Here is a 13,860-nt window from a genome sequence, read left to right on the forward strand (position 1 = left end):
GGTGTAAGATTCGGATAATTATTTATTAAAAGCTAGACATTTTAAATGAGAATAAGAAAGAAAAGTATGTCTTTGTGCCCCCCTTTTCCCTGTTCATGCCCTATCGGCCCCCCTGTCTAAACTTTGCTAGATCCGCCCCTGCACAGTTACCAGCCGTCAGCTGCGTAGAAAAGGATCCTGGAGTACAAAGTAAATAAATTCTAACAACAGCTTATCAAGCATAAACGTGCTGCTGTTGTTCAGCCGCTGGTTTCCTCTTTCTGGCGCGAAGTGGCCGATAAACAAACAAGAGAGACGGACTCGCGACAGAAAAACCGATCAGCTGATCATCGATCAGTTTCACGATTGAAGTAGCAGCAGGAGAGGGAGAGAATAAGAGGCAGTCGCTCTATATATTGGTTGTTAAGCTTAACGCGGGAATGCTTTACAAACATTCAGAGATGAACTTACACACTTGCTTTACTTCTCTCTGGGATAACTTCCTCGGAGTTGAAATGCCGGATTGGTAACGAGGCTACAAATACACACAGCCGCTCTATCACGTGACGCATACTGCGATGTGCTACGGTTATGAGGCGAGTTACGCCATGTCGCAAGTTTTGTGAGGTGCTTTTTTGATATTTAATGGATCGGATTACATTTTTTATTTCTCTCCGATATCCAATCCAGTAATTTACGTCAGTATCAGACCGATACCGATATGTACGGTCCATCTCTACTCCTGAGCCCATGAGAATTGTAGCCTCAGTTTCCAGTTCCTGTCTTGACAACAGTGATACACAGTGTGGTCACTTCAAAGATGACCTCTGCCAACAAGAAGGCGGCAGGCCATCTTGATCATGTCATACCTAAATGCACTGAGTTGCTTCCATGTGATTGGCTGATTAGATGTTTGCATTAGCCAGCAGTTGAACAGATCCACCTAATGAAATGAAATGAAATTTCTGCATGGTTTTTGGAATGATCTCACACTCACAGGATGGTCTTTCACTACAGTAACATTTCAAGCATTTCTTAGCTCAGAGTATTATTTATATTTTTTCAAAGCTGCTCCCAACTCGTCACTTTTCGACAGTCAAAAGACTGGGTTAGTATCATATCAATGTGCCAGGTTAATACTGTGAAGGGTCATACTTTAAATGAAGCCAAAATGTTTTCTAAAACTTTTTTGGTTCCTAAACAAACCGAAGCAAAAATTAAAAGTGAAAACAAAGTCACACAAACACACTGAGCCCCAAAATGGGAGACAAACCACGGTCTTCTGACTGACAGAGCTGTTACTTCCAACCTCCAAATGCGGATTTTGTTCCTCTTTAAGAGGATTGTTATCGCTCGGCCTCTGCTGTTCCTGCAGCTGGTGCTTCAAAGCACTGACAGCAGAGGTCCTGGGTTTAGAACACAGTGAGCATTTATGCTGCAGCACAGTTTTTCTTCTGTTTTGACAAAGTTACTAACTTTATCATCGCAGTATAATACAGCCAGAGCTACAGCACTTCACGTATTCAGCCAGTCTTTCAAACATACTGCGATATACTTACATAACAAGTGTCCATCATCATCCCCTCATCACCTGCCTGCTGTGCTTCACACACAGTTCAGACTACCTAAATCTCTTCTCACACTCAAGAGTCAATATCTTAATCTTTCTGGTGAGTGATTACAGATTGCAGTTGTCACTCACAGTCAAAAGAAAACTGTGTGTGTGAAGTTTAAAGGCACCCCAATGGGAAGAGACTGCAGGATGACTATGACATTACATGGTTTGAGAAGCATATCAGTCACAGATATCACAGAAGGCAAAAATTAAAACAACTTTAGAGTGTGCTTTCTTTCGTTTCACAGCTCAGTAATTTGTTCTTACATAAAACGGGCCTGTCTGGTCGAAGAAGATAAAATGAAAATACATATCCCTGCTTGTGTTTTCAGGTGACAGCCATCACCACCAGTGCAGAATACTGTGAGCAGCAAATCGCCTACAGCTGTCGCATGTCCAGACTCCTCAACACTCCAGGTAAAGGCTGAGGATGGCATCTTTATTCACCGCTGACTCAAACACGGGTAGACAGTGCTGACACAGATAGGAGGTTTGGTTTTCACCACATAGTCAACCTTTGATGGAAAATTCATAACATATAAAAACACAGTCTTCCCGTCTGCTTCTGTTTGAGGATTCTGCGTATGGGAGACTGAAGATTGTTCTATTAGGGGTCTTTATGAGTGTCAAAATCATGGGGATTTAATGACATGGCCTTTGCTAGATCTGATTATAGACCCGTTACAGATTTTCTACTAACATCACCAAAACAGAAATTAAAAATATATTTTAAAAAATGGTTTACCACCCCACAGGCTGAACACCAGACCTTTGCGGTATTTATGCCAAGGAGCTTTACAGCTTTTCTGGTGACTGGTTGCTGTCCAGCACCATGGCAAGATACCCTTCATTGGCTTTCCCCATGTGTATGTTTGAACCGTTGCCTGCATCCTTGTTTTTAGCCACCAACAGAACTACACACGATACAACTGAAGCAGACCTCTGAAAATGAGTTGTGTTCTGGCTTGGCTCATTCTGACTAGATTAACTTGGATTACACACATTTGCATTAGATTTGTTTGGACTGAGTCAGTTTGGCTGTGGTTTGCCTGAGCAAGGCCTGGTAGGGTTTTGTGTCAGTTTGGTTTATATTAGTTAGGCTGGCGGTTGTTTAAGGTTTGTCGTGGATTAGATACATTTGATTTGTGTTATGGTTCGGTTTAGCCGTGTGTGAATGGCTTAAACAGCTAAAACGCCTCAACGCAACAAGAGGAGGGCTCACAGCTGTGCAGCTGCCTCTGGTGGTGACAGAGGCATGTTTGTGTTTAGTCTAATATCTCACTGGGTTTGTGGGTGTGTGTGTGTGTGTGTGTGTGTGTGTGTGTGTGTGTAGTATTGTTCACAGAGCATTTGTTTTTGTTTTAATTTTTTTTACTACGAGAATTACAAGCTTGCTGTCGGAACAGCTTTCTATTTAGAATTTCCCTCTGTTTCCTAACACACACTCATGCATACACGCACACACACACACACACACATTTATATTTGACCCACCTTAGGGAATAGCTTCATAAAGACAAGACACTCCTAGCAATTAAAGTGAGACGAGACAGAAAGAGACTGAGATAGGAGTAGAGGATGGCGAGTTCGTTTGATGTGTGTGTGTGTGTGTGTGTGTGTGTGTGTGTTGATGCGTATATTTGTGTCCATGGTCCTTGATTGACTGAGTGGGAATAAAGCAAAAGGTGGTTAGTAATAGTTGGGTATTAGTGCAGCAGACCAAAACTTTGCAATTAACTTCCACTCCTCTCTGAGATTGCACCTCCATCTACAAATATGGTATCCGCATACTCGCGCATACACAAACCCATGCTTTGTTAAAATTCCTCTTTTTCTTTTTAACTCTAAAGCCCCCTGTGGCTTGTACACACATACCCTGCCACAGCCACACACAGACAGCCAGTAACTAGTTTACTCCTAATTCAGTACCTTGCAAGTTAGGGGAAATCCAATTACTAGTCTAGAATGACAGAGAAAGCAGGACCAGGAAAAATCATTTACCCAAAAATATGCTTCATAAATTAGCTGTCAGCTTTCATCAAATTACACTGTCAACAGCATTTCCACTGTGAACCACAAGCACACACGCACGCGTCACTATACACACTTGCTACTCTTCCACTTCCACTTTTTTCCCATCCAGATCTCATCTATTAGACTAGGGCTGGCATTTTGGAGCTAAACGAACCGTTAAATGGGAATTATATTCTGCCACCAGTGACACCCTTAATTTGAATCCTTGGCAGTAATTGTTCTAATTGCCTGACCCCTTTCTCACCCCCTGCACCTTTTCTGTCCTTTTTATCATTTTTTATCACCTCTCTCTCTCTCTCTCACTCAAACATCCACAACTTCCTTCTCGCTCTCGAACGCTCACTCGATGGCACGATTGGGAGATACAATAATCGGGGACCTAGATGCTGATGTGTACAGTAACACGCAAAGAAACACGCGCACACAAGCGCATAGAGAAAAGCAATATTTTCCTTCTCTTTCCTTCGGTCCTTCTTCAATGTCATTTTCCCTCTCCCCACTGCTCCCTATAATCTTCTGCATGCACATTTATCAATTTCTAGCTATCTATTCTCTCCTCTTCCTTCACTCTTATCTCCCCTATTCTCTCATTGTTCTCCCCCCTCCTCCAATTTAACACCTCAAGTCTCCATTTTTGCCTCATTCTCATTCTTCACCTCCACTTTTACCTCACGGTATTTTCTCCCTCTCTCTTTAAAACCACTTTTCCCATCATCCCACCTCTCTGCCCTGGTCTTCTCACTCACGCCGTTGAACACTTTTTCCATTAGTGTTAGAATCACAGCTTTTAGATAAGAATTAGCAGCCTTCACTAATGATTTAGTATCATCAGTACTCCCTTCCCTGCAAACAATCTGTAAACAAGTGATAGAGCAAGGCTCGCACAAACAAGCCTTTGTGTAGATGCAAACATGGATAAAAACACACATCCATAATTCCCTCTGATACACACCCTCACACCTACAAAGGAGTTTAGATAAAGCGTTTTTGCTGAAGTGTGTTGTTGCTGCACAGCTGTCCTTAACTTACAAAGCATTTTCATTTCCCTGTTTTTCTAGTGCCTTTGCTCCTTCATCAGCTTGTTTGTGTCCTTGAAGTAACCCATTACAGTTCCCAGCAAATCTTACAGTTTGTATATTTAGTATTAGATTGCTTGTTTATTGTCATCTACACCCATCGGCTCAAACATCTGGTAAGAACAATTGCCAAACAATTCATTGTAAACCAGACCGAATGTGGTGTCTTTTTTTTAAGATAAGTACAAATGTTTACAGTTTTCTTCCTTTCTGTAATATCTGCAAGGGCAACCACAGTTAAGATGAGGTTAAGGTTATCGTGAGTGTTTGTGTTTTTCTTTTTTACTTTTTTTTGATTGAGACCTCCATTTTATGAGGTTTCGGGGATGTCTAAAGGCCTTTGTGGAGCATGATGGCTTGCCCATGTTTCATTGTGCCTATTTGGAGACCTCAAGGACATCCTGACTGCTTATCTGTTACTTCAGGAGATTCCCTGAACTATAGCCTGAATTTCCTTATTATTTGAAAGGAAGAGGGGGTGTGGGAGGGAGGTATAAACATATTTCTCTGTGGTTGGATAAGCTCAGGATGACCATATTTCTGTAACATTTGTACTTATCGCTCTTCTTGATATCAAGCATTTCCTGGATAAACGTAGCCATATTTTATACTTTGCAGAAATGATCTCGTGGGAGGTTATTTCCGCATCATTTCCGTATGATCAAAGTATGATTATTCAGTTAAAGCACTTGCTTGAGATTTTTTTTAATAAAAGAAAAACTTACCCTACTTCAAAAGGTAAGCTCTGAAGAATTTAAAGGTTTAGCAACATATGAGTGATGCAAGCCAAAATAAATGCCTTGACAAAGCAATAATATTTCTCCATATAATAAAAGAAAAACATTTATTAAAAAAATGTCAATCTGAAACAGTTTTTGTCTCTTTTTTAAAGGGTTTTAGCCTGGCGTTGTTTAGCTACTTCATGGATAAAAATATTGCACTGCACCTCTTAATCTTTGATTTTATACACCTGTGGCAGTGGGACTGAAAATAGCACCTCCTTGAATTCAAACACCTGGCTATGCAATCTGCCTTTGCAAACATTTGTGAAAGAATGGTTTCTGAAGCGCTCACTACTGTACTGTAATAGGATGACACCTTTACAAAACGTCATTTATCAAATTTCTTTCCTGCAAGATATTCAACGATCAACTGGAAGTTGTATTACTGCAAAATTCCATTGTTCAGGAAGCAAAGTGGCAGATCATGTAAAGTTACAGAGCAGGGCAGAGGTGCATGGTATGGATTTGCATGGCTGCTCACTGCGTGGGAAGAAAACTTCTTTTTACAGCGAGAAAAACCCCTAAACGTCCGAGCAAGCACCAAATACGCTGCCGCTGGAATGTGAAATTCACAGAGAAACTGCCGTATCCTTCCACTGACCGCTGCGGCACACCTGCACCAGGGCAAACCTCCGCCTGCCCCACTCCTGCTATACAGGTGAAAATAGAGCAACATGACTGCTGAGTCTTTGATTTTATTTATTTTCTGCTGTGTTTTACATGCATCTATTTGAAAGAGTGAGTGTAAACAAAAAAAACATTTTATTTTATATGTTGAAATATGCAGAAAATAGGTTTAAATGTTAAATTTCTTCCAGTCAGAGAATGTTGCATATAATTTAATGTTTGCTTGATGCATAAAGTTTAAAGATTAAAACTAATAAAACAAGTTTTAAAAAGAGACTTTTTCATTTAATTACATTTTATATGATGGATTATGCAGAAAAAGTAGAATTGGGCTGAAAAATCTATTGCTTTATTACCTATTTAGGGGATAAATCATGTTTTAAAAAGTAACTAAGTAACTAATTACTTTTGAAAATAAGCCAACTGATTACTTTCCTTTTTGGGGGAAGTAATCAGTAATTAATTATCAGTGTTGGGAAGGTTACTTTTAAAATGTATTCCATTACAGAATACAGAATACATGCCCCAAAATGTATTCTGTAACGTATTCCGTTACGTTACTCAATGAGAGTAACGTATTCTGAATACTTTGGATTACTTAATATATTATCATGCTGTTTACAACTACGTGAATGTACTATTGCTGTGATTTATTACTGTTACTGAAGGTCCGCGGCTCCGAACCGTAGTAAAGGGACCTCTGGCTAATACGGTGGGTTCTGTGTCGGGCTCGTAGCCGAAAACTAGCTTTACTTTGTTGTCTGGGTCAACTTTGCTAGCGAGAGACAGAGAGAGGCGTTGAAAGGCTGCTCCAATGGAACTTATTGTTTTTGGAGGAAAACACGAACACGGTGTACAGTCGAGTCTTAATAGCTTACTTACAACTGGGCTCGTCAGGCACTCTTGTTGGCTGCAGTGGTTATTATTATATTTACTTGCTTCCAGCTCCCGTTTTTGCTCGATGACAGCTTGTACTTTTCCTTTTTCTCCCTCCCTCGCTCACAGACACATAACGTGTATGGCAGTCCATTCTCCCTGCAGCACGGACTACACTGCCTATGATGCTACATTCTTTAGAGCTATACCTGTAGCATTCTGCCTATTAGCTTAGCACAACAACAACAAAAAGGCCTCTCTCACCCAGGAAACATGCAGAGAGAGAGCGTCACCCTGTAACCATGGCAACCGTAACGCTGCCACCTGGAACAACAAAACATAGCTGTCAAACAAAACCCAAACAGGCCTGACCCACCACAATATGAAACGGGAAAGTACCGCCGTGTAATCCATTTATTTCAACAAAGTAACTGTATTCTAAATACCACCTTTTTAAACAGTAACTGTAACGGAATACAGTTACTCATATTTTGTATTTTAAATACGTAACGGCGGTACATGTATTCCGTTACTCCCCAACACTGTTAATTAGTGATTACTTTTTTCAAGTAACTTGACCAACACTGACTGATACAGTCACTTTTTTTTGTTTATATGAATAAATGCTGGTTAGATCTCCAGCCAAGCTCATACTCTTATTATAACATCCTAATATTTCGGGATTTTATCACATTAGTAGCATACTTATAGGCTGTGAAAATGGTACACAGCACTAAAATGGAAGGGAAGCAGATAATAAAGTAGCAATATACAGTAGAGACATAGAAAGATGACAAGTTTATGCAATGATGAAAGTAAGAAGAAAAGAAAGCTGAAGAAATACTTGAGATGTCTGTCACTCCTGCTCTGTTTACATTACAGTCACATGTCAAGCCAAATTACTGTTTTTTAGCCAGCAAGGATACTGATTCAGGTGTTGACAAGGACATTAAAAAGTGCTTCTTTGGCTGGCAGTCGAGGCAAAAACAACTCAAAGCATCAAATGTGAACAAGTGTTTATTTGATTTGAATAATTTTACCTTGTCATTCTTTTAATGAGCATGTGCTCCTTTGTGACTATACCTTGCAGGTTTTGCGTTTTTTACAGACTTCTGATGTAAAGTCCTATTTGTAACAACCTTGCATGAAAAGCAGTTTAGAAATTGGTCGTTGGTACAAAAATGGTATAAAGGACAAACAAGGAGAGAGTCAGAGACACAGGAGGAGGTAAAAAAAAAAGGAACAGGGTGGGATAGAGATGAGAGATGAGTGGGGTTCAGGATAATGAGGCTGTTTGTATGTGTGGCATTGTTACAGTCCAGTCCTTGGGCACTTCTGGTCTCAATTATTGCCTCACAAGTAACAGCAAGCCGACCACTGTCATATTCCATGCACGTCTTCGCACACGTTCTCGAAGGTCTTGCATTACACCCTAATGACTTTATTCCGTGGATCTGGTTAACCACTTGTTTATTTTTTTTTCTTTTGTTTGTGGTTTTGGATGTTCATCATTAACCTTTACAAATCCAGCAGTGGCAATTGCTGTTTTTTCCCTCTTTTCTCCTTCTCTCTCCCTTCCCTCTTAAGCTCACATGCCTATAAAAATAACAGGTACCTGATAATGGTTGTGCTGCTGTGAAATGAGAAAATGGCTAGCTTGCATCCAGCTGAACTCAAAGTTTGTCACTCATTATGTTTTATTGGTAAATATGCAATTCTTGACAAATCTCCAATGAACGCTACCGCCTCCCTCCGCAGAGTGGCTTTTAACGTCAACACACTCTCATATGTATTTATTTAGCAGTTTTGCTACTAATGAAAAAAAAGGATGAATGTAGTCAACAGGGACCTTGCCTTGACTATAACTGTTTGGGATTATTTCATTATTAACTTCTCTTTATATTTCTTGTATTACCCCCCTTTTATTAGCCTATTGTGCCCACGCTCTGCCCGATTGTGCCACGTCTTTCATTACTCGACTAATGTTCTGGTTACAGTGTCATTAATTTGTGAAAGCACTCGAGGCAAGAAGCAAGTCAGGGAAGGAGAGAGAACAAGAGCTAATAGAGTAAAAGAGGAGAGAAAGGAGAACTATCTCTAGGATCCTCAGGCATCCTCTCTCTTTCCTGCGCTCTATGTCTCCCCAGTTTCTTCCTGCCCTTGCTTTTCTTACTCCCTGAAGACAAGATGCTAATTAACATTAAACCATCATTTCTAACTTCACCCACTTTTACCGCATTGATAAGAATCTACCTCAGTTCAAGGCTGCATGTAGCTTTTTTTTTTTTTTGCCCCGTGCCCATTGCAGGCAGGGGGTGAGAGCGTATTCCCTCAGATGATGAGAGACACTTAAGGCTGACATGTAAAAGTTTGGCTTTTTATAGCACAGCAAATTAACAGATAGAATTACCCTGAAAGATTTCACACGCGCCTCTTTGATAAAAACCTGAAACAGTCGAAGACATCTGTGATGGTAGAAGATCTGCTATTAGCAAACAGCAGCGTGTGTGATGATGACGTGCAGCACCAAGCCTTTCTGTAGCTATGTGGCATTTAGCGGGAGAGACTTTACAAGAAACGGCAACAAAGTGCAATCCGTCACAGAGGAGCCCAGATCATTTACATCGCATAACGCGTGCTCTCTGGTTGCTGTTGCCTTGGTAATGCGTCATTGCCCGGGATAATGCTGTCATATGTTGTGTTGACAGAGTCATGCGTCTTATTCCGCCCATGTTTCTCTACCTGAGTCCAACACTTACAGCTTATAGCCAAGCAGGTGCAAGTGTCGAAAAGGAAAATAGTTTAACACTTTACACTACATTAAGCTGGAGTAATAAGGTGTTTGCAAGAGCAGCGTGTCTTTTATTTCATTTCTCGCACTTTTTTTTTTCTTTTTCCATATTTCTATCTGTCTTATTGTGCATGTCGTTTTCTCTGGTAGTCTCTCAGTCTCTCAAACTCACAGAATCCCATGGGTGGTCGAGTCTTTTTGTGACAACCAAAATGTGTAGCTGTGGTAAATGTGCAGTGTAACTGATGTGATCTGTGGAGGGAATGCCAGCTGGCTATGAAGCCACTGATGTCTATGTCTATGTGTGCCTTTAAAGTCTGTATTTCTTTTTTAGCAAGTCATTACCTGTGTGTATTTCCCCATGTGTGTTATCATTAGACTTGCCAGAAAATAATCTTTCTGAAGCTGCGGCCCAGTGGCAGTTACCCCAGCATGACAAATACTCACTTTTCAGCTTCCCCAATAGTGAACAAATCCTTTTTAATGCAAGTATCGACAAAAAGAATCAGTAACCATTAGGAAATATGCTTTTCCAATACATCAAAATTTCATTCGGCATATATTTTGTTTGATTTAATGATATGCTTATTCTAGTGCGAGCAATAGCAATGGATATAAAAAGAAAAATAGTTTTTGCTGGTATTGGATGTGCACTGGATGTGCACAGTCGTAGTTTTAGCTCAATTAAACCAGTCCAAGCTGTAGAAATAGTCAATGTGACCGTGATCTGTCACATATCGGATGAGTTAAACAGTATATTGACTTCTGTAAAGACAGTCTCCCTGTTGCATCTGAGCTACATCAGCCTCAAACTGAAATCCAGCCTTCTATATTGGAGGTAGTGAGAGCAATTATCCCTCATAGTTCCCAGTTTGAAGTTTTCTCCCTTCACCACCACCTGCAGAGAGTCCGAGAGAGAGAACCAAGGACTGGTTGGGCTTCCTGATTAACTTTCTTCACTTGATCAGCATTCATCTTAATTCCCCGGCACCAGCAGCACACAAGAATGCACTCATTACCACGGACTGCAAAAGCATGTGAAGAATACTGCAGTAGATGCTGAAAATCCTCACACTTCTCAGTTATTAGTTATGTTATTCTGCTCTGACCGTTTCAGATGAGTGTTTGCAGCCTCCTTCCGCAAACAGCACCATGGATAGGGATGGGAAATGAGAATCGATTCCAGCTGAGAGCCAGTTCTGTTGCCCAGTCCATAAGAAAAGTACACCTCCATGCTTATCGGTTCCTCTCAATAATGCTGGCCTTCTTTTTCTGACAGTTTCACATAGCAAAACAGGATCATCCACACATGGATGTTTGTGTTTAGACTCGGAGATAATAAAAAGCTTGCTTGTATAGATCTACTGTCTTCCCACACAGAAAATCAGGGATCACTGAGGGAACCAGACAAATTAGCCCAATCAATTGTGACACTTATAAATATCAGTCCCTAGAATTGATCTTGGCCACATTAATTTAAAGGTGGTTAATCCCACACCCCTTCATCAAGCTGTTTACTCGCTCCCTGTTTTTCTGTTCCCGCCTACCAAGAGTTTAACTTAAAGTTAGAGGTGTGGATTGTGAACAGGAAGGGAGACAATATATCACCTGTGTAACCCCCAGTGTTGAACACAGCTGTCTCATGGTTCTGAATTCTCAGGGACGTCTTCCTGGCAGGTAGTCTTTGATGCATTTTATCACAGGAGTGCACGCCCGCATCTCTCCCAGCTTTCTTCTTAGCAGTCTAGGCTGGAACATGTTGAAGAATAATTCTTACAGTGCTGCCTGACCTGTCCGGGAGGGAGCAAGGCCTCTTCAGCATGTAGATGATTGTGTTAGCTCCACCGAGAGCTGGTAGGCAAACAGCAGTATGGCCACTAGAAGACTCACCGGGGTGCTGAGATGTGCCAGAAGAAACGGTGCCATGTCTTCAAAGGTTAAGGCCTCTGGTCTGTAGTGTTTATTTTGTTTTGTTTTTTGGAGCTGGAACTTTGCAAAGATAATCTGGGACTCTCTCCAGACACACGTTCAGGTTGAACAGCTGCTGCAGTACGTCACACAGCCGGTTGGCATAGATCTTCACAAGTCTGCTGTTGATGGCATTGGACCTTGATCCCTTTCCCTGATGGAGCCTGTGCAGTTCTCTACTGATCCACCGTGACCACCAGTCTGTCCTGAGAATTAGTGTCACAGCTGAGGGCCAAACACCTCTAACTGGTTGGGGCTGCTGTGTCATGTGAGGCGGTTCAAACTTCAAAGTAACCTCGATGTTTACCTAATCAGGAAAGTTAGATATTTAAAGGGAATTTTTGTGTTTTTCTGATAAACACTTTTTTTCACATTTTCATAGACTTGATGTTTTTGTTTATTGTTTATGTTTGATTTTCACATTTCTCAAGCCTTCATTCTTTGTTTCACTTCCTCTTTATTCACATTATTCAGTTGTGGATTTGTCATATTATTTTCATTGCCTTGCCCCTTGTGTCCTTCTGTGTCAGATTTAAGTGTATAGTCTTTGTGGTTAGTCAGTTACTTCCTGTTTTATTTTGATAGTCTGCTGTCACTCATGTCTTGCCTTTTGTTTTTTGTTACCCAGGTGACTCCACTCCCCTGATTGCGCTATTTGTATTTATTTAAAGCCGTCTCAGTTTGCTTGTTTCATGTCGCGTTGTGTTGTTGTCTGCGTCCTCTGCATGTTACTAAGATTTCATTTCTTTGTGGTTTGGACTCTGTTTGCTCTTATTTTGGATTAATCTTCTGGCTTTTTATCAGCCTATTAAACAGCTCGCTTTCTGTTGATCTCTGCCTCTCTGCATTTGGGTCCTTACTTCAGCACAATAGGACACGTACAGCTGCTGGCAGCTGAAATTAGTGCTGTGCTTCACAGCCAAAGATCAAATGGTATGGGCTGCTCTCGGTAATGCTTTGCTCCAGACTAGTTCACACTTAGAGGTATAGGTAGTCCTTTGAAGTCCTTATTTGCAACTTGTTTATTCATTTGTAATTCAGAATGACAAGCAAAAAGATTCTGGATAAAATATTAGACAGTGCGTAGGCTCCGGGGCTGTCGTACTCCAACCTCGTTCAGATGTCAGGGATACACGTTCGAACACAGAGCTGTGAATAAAAACAGAGACATCCACTATATTGACTTATCAGAACCACTTGAAAAAGAAAGGGGGGAGAAACAATTCCCCTCATCCTGCACTTACTCTTCTGCTATGTGTTGAAATAACAATTATTTCCAGTCACTCACACTGTGTGTGATTAATTGCAGAATTTTGCATGCTACATCTGTGATTAAGTGGTTTAAAGCATTTTGTTGAGGTTTATGGATTGTTACTGAAAGTATACAACAAATGAAAACTCAGTCTTTCAGCTTTTTAAAAAAAAAAAATTTCCTCATTCTTTATGCAAGTCCACTGTTAACTTTTACTTTTAAATCCATCCTTTATTTTAAAAAAGAGCAAGGAATATAATTCATAGTACAGCTTAATTCAATTTAATTCCATCTTGCCCTTCATAGATTAAACTTGCATTTGAAGTTTCTATCTTATTGGCATTAAAGCTATATAACTGTGCAATACAAAGCTCCTATATTTGCAGGGTATGTCCACAATGATTATGGCTGCTTTAAATTTCATTTTCAGTTTTTTGGACACGCAGAGTAAAATCCATGCAGAACCTAAATGTTGTTTAAGTATCCTAAAAGATATTTGAGTTTTAAAATGCTGCATCTCGTATGACAAGCTTGTTTTTTTTTTTTTCAGAGCCGGTTCAAACAGTGCAAGCAGATCTGTTGTTTTCTGTCTTTGCTCTTTTCAGCCAAAATTAGACATCCACTATTATAAAGAGCCTATGAGGGAGTCCATTAACCATAAACAAAAGGCACCACTCAGCACACAGTACTTTGAACAATTTGCTAATGGTTTTGTTATTGCTACTGTGTGCATTATAAGTCTTTGTAAGAAAACCTTATGAATAGCCTTATGGGATTGAACCAAGAGTATGCTCAGTGAGGTATAAGGAGGAATAACTGTTGAGAGTGCGCTGTGAGCTGCACAACACTGCAGCTATCAA

The 13,860-nt window shown here is 40.5% G+C and overlaps 1 protein-coding gene across 2 annotated transcripts in view; it reads left to right on the forward strand.

The window, feature by feature from the left end:
- Window positions 1-13,860, forward strand: part of cntnap2a (contactin associated protein 2a) — a 379,160-nt gene that overhangs the window by 241,281 nt on the left and 124,019 nt on the right. For both annotated transcript variants that reach the window (XM_006794675.3, XM_087846090.1), the window contains exon 15: window positions 1,927-2,011. In XM_006794675.3, the coding sequence (XP_006794738.3) occupies window positions 1,927-2,011 (85 nt within the window). The remainder of the gene's footprint in view (window positions 1-1,926; window positions 2,012-13,860) is intronic.

The sequence above is a fragment of the Neolamprologus brichardi genome, chromosome 9, assembly GCF_056152115.1.
Source record: "Neolamprologus brichardi isolate AB-2024 chromosome 9, ASM5615211v1, whole genome shotgun sequence".
NCBI classification, from domain to species: Eukaryota; Metazoa; Chordata; class Actinopteri; order Cichliformes; family Cichlidae; genus Neolamprologus; species Neolamprologus brichardi.